The 9,301-nt window shown below is 45.1% G+C and overlaps 2 protein-coding genes across 2 annotated transcripts in view; one reads left to right on the top strand and one right to left on the bottom strand.

Annotated features, from left to right (window-relative positions):
- Positions 1-14: 14 nt before the first annotated feature.
- On the bottom strand, positions 15-901 carry LOC115256388 (uncharacterized). Its single transcript, XM_029854798.2, has one exon. The coding sequence runs from the start codon at positions 792-794 to the stop codon at positions 354-356; it is 441 nt and encodes a 146-aa protein (XP_029710658.1). The 5' UTR covers positions 795-901; the 3' UTR covers positions 15-353.
- A 4,270-nt stretch (positions 902-5,171) lies between these two features.
- LOC109427421 (sentrin-specific protease 1) overlaps positions 5,172-9,301 on the top strand; it is a 49,515-nt gene continuing 45,385 nt past the window's right edge. Inside the window, exon 1 of the mRNA XM_029855877.2 lies at positions 5,172-5,780. Within this exon, the coding sequence (XP_029711737.1) occupies positions 5,716-5,780 (65 nt within the window). The 5' untranslated portion in view covers positions 5,172-5,715. The remainder of the gene's footprint in view (positions 5,781-9,301) is intronic.

Below are 9,301 nucleotides of genomic sequence, written 5' to 3'. Positions count from 1 at the left end.
AATCCATCTGCAAGTGCGATTAACGCTTTATTCGTTATAACTTAACCATTACATCGGTATACATATAATATGGCTTTCTAAAGCTGTAAAGTTGATCGAACATTGTCTATAATTGATTAATTTCCTATCTTCACTTCCTCCGTGTAACCTTCGTCGACGACTTTTCATGTTTAAATATATTTAATAGTTTATCCATTCTATCCATTATCTAAAGGATTTTCTTACCACAGTGCAAGGGCACAATAAAGCTGATGCAACACATTTGCTTGATCGAAAGCCCACAATCTTTTCGCGATAAATTTGAGCCTCCAAAAATCAGAAAAAAACAAACCCTAATATCATGGATCGTTCATCTACCCATCGTACAGCACGCCCCGTTCCAAGCCGAAATCGTATTCCACCCGGACGGCGGCTGATTTCGTGATGAAGGACAGCGTTTCGTTCGCGTGAAACTGCGTCACCTCCCAGTGGCTGCTGTCCTTGGCCAGTTCCGGTGAAAGTTTGAACGGTACTCCATGCAGTACGTGGTGGCCAGCCTTTTCCTCACTGTGCTGTCGCACTGGTGTCACTGCTGCTGCAGCCCCGCCAGGAATTCCCGCCGGTATGCTCGGGTAAAGGCTCTGGGAAGGTGAATCGTTCGCCATTCCTCCGGAGCCCGAGGGCGAAGGAGTCGATCCCTTCCGTTCGACGAAAATGAAGTCGTCCTCCTTCGGGGCCGGGGGAATAGGTCCCGGGATGGCCTCCGACGGCGTGTGATCGGGACTAGGTTTTTTGCTTTTGAAAAACGAAAACATTTTACTGCGTTTGCACGGGTCACTGGTTAAAATTACAGTTTTGTTGTAATCGAAAACTAGCTTGCTAGTAAAATTCGTAAAATTGCGATGTTGTTTATGTTTTCTACAATGAAAATGACAGATCGCATTTCGCATTCGGTGAGTCATACCGAGGGGTCCATTGAAATACGCAATGATTACAAAAAATATCCCTTTTTGTCGAGTAGTTGTCCCACGAACCCTGTATAGTGGTAATCACGTTCAAATGTATGCGTGTCTCTTTTGTAGATGTAGTAGTGAAACTTGGGGGAAAATATGTGCACTCTTACCCCGGTTGTTAGTTTTATCATTATTTAGCCGTTTTACCCAAATCAGTTGGGTAATATTTTCATATGCAATCTGAATAGCCTTTGAATTGGCGTGCATTTTTGTGTATGGAAAAATTCAAGCTAGTGTTCGTGTGATGAAATGTCACTTATCTCTATTCGAGCAACATTCTAGATGCACCGAGAAAAATTTCTACTCAGTCCTACTTATAAGTATAAGGTGAAGGTAAAAACGGACGAATTTTGGGACTGTTCGAAGCACGATCGTTCCGAACCGTCGTGTTCGATTAGGGAATACCCGTACCACAGACAAACAGACGTAACACTCTGATAATTCACATCGTACACCGATTTAACGCGGTCTTTTTCGAAATTTGATAGTTGGCCAACTGCCCAACCGTGGCGCCCGCATCGTTTTTGTTCAAGTTTGACGTTTGCTCACTACCGCCACCTAGTTGGTGGTCGGCCAAACATAGGCCTTTTAGCATTGGGCGAATATGTTTTCGTGACTGTGATTTGAATCGAAAAATGTTCGAAGTGTTACGTCTGTTTGTCTGTGCCCGTACAATACAAAAAATCAGAAAAACCAGGCTTTGCCCCCCCCCTTCAATAATTTGACCAAGTTGGCCTGTATCGAAGTGTTGCTCAGAATAGTGGTTTCGCTGCGCGGCGTCACGAACACTAATGCAAATCTACTGGTTGAAAATATGCCCATTTGATTTTGCTGGGAACAGCTGATCTTTGTTTACTATTTTCAACCAGTAATTCAAGTGGTGTTCGTGTAATGCAGCGTGTACGTACACGCAACACTACTAAAAGCAGAAACCACTATTCCTCTGGATAGCACAGGATCACTCTGGGTTTCCCGAAGTGTTGTCTGATACCAGTGAAAAATCGAGCGGTCTTGTCTGATTTATCGTCTCGTAGAGACGTTTCTGAATGGATTCGAACAAAAAGAGTTACTCAGGATTGCTCCGGATTTCATAGTGTCACTGTCAGAAATTATTCAATGGTGACAGCACAGACAAACAGACGTATCACTTGGAATAAATTAGGATAAAAATCATCGTCGCGAAAACATAATCGCCCAATGCTAACCAGGTTGTGTTACGCAAACCACTCAGTAGGTGGCGGAAGTGAGCAAACGTCAAACAGGAGGAAAAACGATGCGAGCGCCGTGACCGAGCGATTTGCGAACTACAAAATATTTGAACTAACCGTTAAAAAGGGTTACGATGAGAAGTGAGTAGAGTGAGACGTCTGTTTGTCTGTGGTGACTGAGTGACACGCAAGGTAGCGAGCAAGGTGGCACGTGTTTTTTGCTAACTCGCTCACATTTCATCATCGCTCTCTTTCTTCTCTGCAACGATGACAACAGAAGCTTACAAACAATGAGGTAGTTTGAGCACAGACGAATTTATATCTTCGTTTGTGGTAGGAGACTTAATTAACGAGGATCGTCAAAAAGGGCGTTTGAAATAGAGTGTCGAATCCTAGGGGTTAGACAGATACAGCTAGAGTAACACTGTTATCGAAGTGTTGCTCAGAATTCCTCTGGATTGCTCTGGATCCTTGTCTGGATCACTCTAGGGACAAAACACTGTGCAATGCGGAGCAACTCTGAGCAATCCTGAGTAACACTTTTTGTTCGAATGCATTCAGAAACGTCTCTACGAAGCGGGAAATCGGGCAAGACTGCTCGATTTTTCACTGGTATAAGTCAACACTTCAGGAAAACCAGAGTGATCCAGAGCTATCCAGAGGAATAGGACAGAACGGTGAAGTACTAGATTTGTAGTAGTGAGCTGAATTTTAGTATGGTGAGAAGGTCAATTCTCCGTTTCTGCAATGAAATGGTGCAAAAAGCGTGGGTATTATGATTCCTTGCCTAATTTGATGCTGTTTGAGCAAAACTTTGGGTAACGGTGTTGTTGTTTTGTCCATTTCTTGCAACATAAACAACATAATTATCCAAAGTTTTGCTCAAACAGCATCAATTTAGGCAAGGAATCATAATACCCACGCTTTTTGCACCATTTCATTACAGAAACGGAGAATTGACCTTCTCACCATAGTAAAATTCAGCTCATTACTACAAATCTAGTACTACACCGAACGTGCCCCATTCTGCGCAACACTTCGATAACAGAGTTACTCTCGCTGTATTTGTCTTGCCCCTAGGGATCACTCTGGTTTTCCCGAAGTGTTGCCTGATACCAGTGAAAAATCGAGTAGTCTCGCCCAATTTCCCGCTTCGTAGCGACGTTTCTGAATGGATTTGAGCAAAAAGAGATACTGAGGATTGCTCAGAGTTGCTCCGGATTCCACAGTGTCTTGCCCCTAGAATCCTTTGATCAAATCGACCTTCGAATTGAGTGGCCAAAGAAGCACAATGGATTACTGCGCGAATTTATACTGGCCTGCTTACCCTCACACAAGATTTGACGTTTGAGCGGTGTCGGCACCTCTCAAACGTCAAATTTCCTGTGGGAGTAAGCACACAGAAAAAACAGTTCTAGATTGAGTTTAAATAAGGACGAAAGTAACATGAGAGAGTTCTCTTCATCGACTCTCTCTTCTTCAAATTAAAGTGACAAGATGCAAGTATGGTTGCACTTTTTGGTCATAAATCGCTAGGTTGCGATGCAATCTAGCGTCTAAGTGTAAAAAAGTTCGATTGAATTTGCATCTTGTCACTTTAATTTGCAGAAGAGAAAGTCGATAAAGAGAACTCTCTCATGTTACTTTCGCCCTTATTTAAACTCCATCTAGAGTTGTGTAATATTACATCTGAACTGCTGCAACCCGATCACTCCGTCGGTTGCATAGATATTACATATAGGACGATGTACACAAAAGAACAAAACATTTTACATCAAAACAATGTAATCCTTGATGTAATCGTACATAAGAATCGTGAACAGAAATAACTGACGAATTCATTGTTATGTACCTTAGTTTAAGTTTCAATACCTTGACTGCGCTATTATGTTCCAACTTGTTTGTGTTTGACCTTTGAATTTGTTTTCTAATATTATTGTTATCATAACTATTATTATTATTATTTTTAAACCATCATTGGGGCTCTAGTAAGCCTGTTGATGTAGATCAAATAAATAAATAAATAAATAAACTGCGAATACATTGATTATTTAGTACATCGGAATGAGTTACATCGGGTGGGTCATGTATTTTTTGCTGTGCAGACCAGTATAAAATTGGGTTCTTTAGGGGTATCCGTTTTATTTCATAATCGGATTCTCCGCCCAACAATTAGTCGTAATCCAAAATTTCATAATTTTCGGAGTCCGGGAACTATTTTTAAAATGCATTTAAAGTTTGTATGGGGATTTTTTTTGTTCGGGTCGAACTGTCACTTTATCGATTGAACTCATTCTATCCACAAATATGAAAACTGTTTTGTTAATTTACCCATCAAAACAAAGGTATTGGAATCCAATAAAATCACGTTATACTCAGAAAATGAGCTCTTTCGAAAAGGCTATAGAAAATAGCAATATTTTATTCACTAAACAACCCAATGGGGCACGTTCGGTGTAGTACTAGATTTGTAGTAATGAGTTGAATTTTAGTATGGTGAGAAGGTCAATTCTCCGGTTCTGCAATGAAATGGTGCAAAAAGCGTGGGTATTATGGTTCCTTGCCTAATTTAATGCTGTTTGAGCAAAACTTTGGATAACTATGTTGTTTATGTTGCAAGAAATGGAGAAAACAACAACACTGTTGCCCAAAGTTTTGCTCAAACAGCATCAAATTAGGCAAGGAATCATAATGCCCACGCTTTTTGCACCATTTTATTGCAGAAACGGAGAATTAACCTTCTCACCATACTAAAATTCAGCTCATTACTACAAATCTAGTACTTCACCGATCTGTCCTATTCGTGCAGTGGACCATATAATAATAATCAACTGTTTCCAAATGTTACGCGAGAAATCGCCCAATTCTGTTTCAAAAATGACATCACTGCGGGGCTGCCAGCGCGCACCGTTTGATCCCTTTACCTGTCATTTCTCGGCGCACGAAGCTTCGCCGCATCGAAAAAGGCAAAAAAAAATTCCCCTCTCGGCTCGGCTTTGGCAAAATCGAAAACCTTTTCGCGTCGTCTGGCTCCGTCGTCATCTTTCTGAAGAGCGTTTCTTTCGCACGGATTTTTTGAGGTACAGAGTGTTAGATTCCGGATAATTCCGTCGGCATTTCGGTGTTTGAGCGTGGGGAAGTGAAATAACGCTAAAATCAGCGCCAGGGGAATTGCACGAATTACGTCGTCTCTCGAAGGGTACCGAAACGCTCTTGCAGTAGTGGCTGGTCTGGGCCGACAGTCAGTAGCAGCAGCAGCAGAACGCGAACACAGGAAGAAGAATAAAAAGTGCGTGTCCCGTTTTCTTGGGTAGTCCTCGTCAACACTTGGTTGACCGACCAATCGCAGTTCCAGAACCGGAGTGTCGCAGGTTACAACATCAATTGCGGGCGCGTATCGATTCGTCGCGAGATTTTTTGGCATTTTTCTTACGATTAAAGTTTTCTATATGAGTGGATCCGACTCACTGCTCGATTGTGTTTCTTCCCCTGAATCCCGTTGAAGGACTTCCGGCATGTCTGTGACATCGCTGCTATCCCGCATCAAAGAGTTCGTGGTCGAAGGTCGGAAGCGAAAAAGGTAAGAACTCCGTTTCTGTCCGGTGCTCCGCTCCGGAGTCGCGAACGTATACGAATCCTATTGGATTTCAGAGGTTCCCAAATGATAGGGTAGCGCGTTCCATTGGTGACTATTGATTGTATTTTTTTGTAATTCATTATTCAACGTAAACCTGTTAGTTACATTAATTTTGAACCAAGTCAGGGAATATGGAATGTCTGTAAACGTACATACATACATTTATATGTTCAACATCACATTTAAGGCAATTAACAATAGTACGCCACAATACTCGGTTTGTGGCTGCCATTCTCCATCCTCGGCCGCGCCCAATGCTTGCCAGGTCAGGCTCCATCTGGTTCGCCCATCTTGCGCTTTGCGCTCCACGCCTTCTTGTGCCTACCGGATCAGAAGCAAACACCAGCTTTGCAGGGTTGTTGTCCGGCATTCTTGCTTGCGGCTTTGGCAGCTCGTGGTTCATTCTTCGCCACACACCGTTCTCCTGCATACCGCCGAAGATCGTCCTTAGCACGCGTCGCTCGAAAACTCCGAGTGCTTGCAGGTCCTCCTCGAGCATGGTCCATGTCTCGTGCCCGTAGAGGATTACCGGTCTTATTAGCGTTTTGTACATGGTGCATTTGGTGCGTGGGTGAATCTTTTTCGACCGCAGTTTCTTCTGGAGCCCGTAGTAGGCCCGACTTCCGCTGATGATGCGTCTCCGAATTTCACGGCTCACGTTGTTGTCAGCCGTCAGTAAGGATCCGAGGTAGACGAATTCCTCCACCACTTCGAAAGTATCCTCGTCTATCGTAACATTACTACCCAGACGGATCCGGTCGTTTTCGGTTCCGCCTACCAGCATGTACTTTGTTTTTGAGGCATTCACCACCAGTCCGACCTTTGCTGCTTCGCGTTTCAGGCGGGTGTACAGCTCTGCCACCGTTCCAAATGTTCTAGCGTTAATGTCCATGTCGTCCGCAAAGCACACAAATTGTCCGGATTTTGTGAAAATCGTTCCCCGGCTCGTCGCATCACACCTTCCAGAGCGATGTTGAAGAGTAGGCATGAGAGTCCATCACCTTGTCGCAGTCCCGGCGAGATTCGAATGAACTAGATAGTTCACCCGAAACCCTTGCGCAGTTTTGCACACTGTCTATCGTTGCTTTAATCAGTCTAGTCAGCTTCCCAGGAAAGCCGTTTTCGTCCATGATTCTCCGTAGCTCTGCGCGGTCGATACTGTCGTATGCCGCTTTGAAATCGATGTACAGGTGATGCGTTGGGACCTGGTATTCACGGCATTTCTGGAGGATTTGCCGTACGGTAAAGATCTGGTCCGTTGTCGACCGGCCGTCGATGAAGCCGGCTTGATAACTTCCCACGAACTCATTTGTTTTAGGTGACAGACGATGGAAGATGATCTGGGATAGCACTTTGTAGGAAGCATTCAAAATAGTAATCGCCCTTAAGTTCTCACATTCCAAATGGTCGCCTTTCTTGTGAATGGGACAGATTACCCCTTCCTTCCACTCCTCCGGTAGCTGTTCGGTTTTCCAGATCCTGACTATCAGCCGATGCAGAGAGGTGGCCAACTTTTCTGGGCCCATCTTGATGAGTTCAGCTGCGATACCATCCTTACCAGCTGCTTTGTTGGTTTTGAGCTGGTGAATGGCATCCTTAACTTCCCTCAGCGTGGGAGTTGGTTCATTTCCGTCCTCCGCTGCACTGGCGTCGTCGTTTCCTCCGTTGCCGTGGGCTCTCGTACCTTCGTTCTCCACGCCATTCAGGTGCTGATCGAAGTGCTACTTCCACCTTTCGATAACCTCACGTCCGTCCGTCAAAAGGCCTCCGTCTTTATCCCTGCATATTTCGGCTCGCGGCACGAAGCCGTTGCGGGAGGCGTTGAGCTTCTGATAGAACTTCCGTGTTTCTTGGGAACGGCACAGCAGTTCCATTTCTTCACACTCCGCTTCTTCCAGGTGGCGCTTTTTCTCCCGAAAGAGGCGGGTCTGCTGTTTCCGCTTCTGTTTATTACGTTCCACGTTCTGTCGAGTCCCTTGCTGCAGCATTACCGCCCTCGCTGCGTTCTTCTCCTCCAAAACCGTTATGCACTCTTCGCCGAACCATTCGTTCCGTCGATTCCGTTCCACGTACCCGATGGTGCTCTCGGCTGCGTCGTTGATGGCTGCTTTCACTGTACTCCAGCAGTCCTCTAGAGGGGCCTCATCGAGCTCGCCCTCGTCTGGCAACGCGGCCTCGAGATTCTGCGCGTATGCTGAGGCGGCATCCGGTTGCTTCAGTCGCTCTAGGTTGTACCGTGGCGGTCGCCGGTATCGTACATTGTTGATGACGGAGTGTTTTGGGCGTAGTTTGACCATCACCAGATAGTGGTCGGAGTCGATGTTGGCGCCACGATAGGTCCTGACGTCGATAATGTCGAAGAAGTGCTGTCCGTCAATCAGAACGTGGTCGATTTGAGATTCCGTCTGCTGTGGTGATCTCCAGGTGTAACGATAAGGGAGGCTGTGTTGGAAAAAGGTGCTACGTATGGCCATATTTTTGGAAGCGGCGAAATCAATGAGTCGTAGGCCGTTTTCGTTTGTCTGCTGGTGGGCGCTGAACTTACCAATCGTCGGTCTAAATTCCTCCTCCTGGCCTACCTGAGTGTTCAAATCTCCTATGATGATCTTGACGTCGTGGTTTGGGCAGCGATCGTACTTGTTTTAGAGCTGCGCGTAAAATGCGTCCTTATCATCATCAGTGCTTACGGAGTGTGGGCTGTACACGTTTATTATGCTGAAGTTGAAGAATCGGCCATTGATAATCAACCTGTACATTCTTTCGTCGATCGGCCACCAACCGATTGCGCGCCTCTGCATGTTATCCATCACGATGAAAGCTGTTCCCAGCTCGCGTGTGTTGCCGCAGCTGTAGAGTGTCTAAAAGCTCATGCAAATATACATGGATGAGTGGTTGACTGCCAATCATCGCGTACGTCGGTCGTGTTTTCTTGTATCGCTTTACTCTCGATCACAATCATGTGTAGTGTACGAAAAAACACACTTGTGATTGATTTCACTGTTCTGCCGGTTCGTCCGGATATTAGAACAGTGCAGCAGTTTTTGGAGAAGGAGATTAATCTCCAATATTCGCATGTGGAAAGCATACAGTTGCATCACGCCCGCAACTGTGTGCTTATCGAAATGAAAAGCTTCGATATTGCATCGCGTTATCAATTGGACAACAATTGCAAACGAACAATGCTTTGCGCGGGTAAAGAGTTTTGCATCCCCGTCTACGTGGACTGCGATGCTGTGACCGTGCGAATACACGATCTTCCACTATCGATGGACAATTCCGTTATTGGCGACTATATGCTGAAGTATGGGGAAGTGATTTCCATACGAAACGATACGTGGAAACACTACTTCTCCGGACTTCCGAACGGCGTGCGTGTGTTGAGAATGCGATTACTTCGCGATATTCCGTCATACATCACCATCGAAAACGAGAGAACAATGGTCTCGTACCTTACCCAGCCTAAA

The sequence above is a fragment of the Aedes albopictus genome, chromosome 1 (assembly GCF_035046485.1).
Source record: "Aedes albopictus strain Foshan chromosome 1, AalbF5, whole genome shotgun sequence".
Lineage (NCBI taxonomy): Eukaryota > Metazoa > Arthropoda > Insecta > Diptera > Culicidae > Aedes > Aedes albopictus.
Note: the sequence above shows the minus strand (reverse complement) of the source record. Positions and strands in the feature narration are given on the sequence as shown.

Excerpts from the sequence above, each read along its gene's own strand:
- LOC115256388 (XM_029854798.2), bottom strand. The coding sequence starts at position 794 with ATGTTTTCGTTTTTCAAAAGCAAAAAACCTAGTCCCGATCACACGCCG.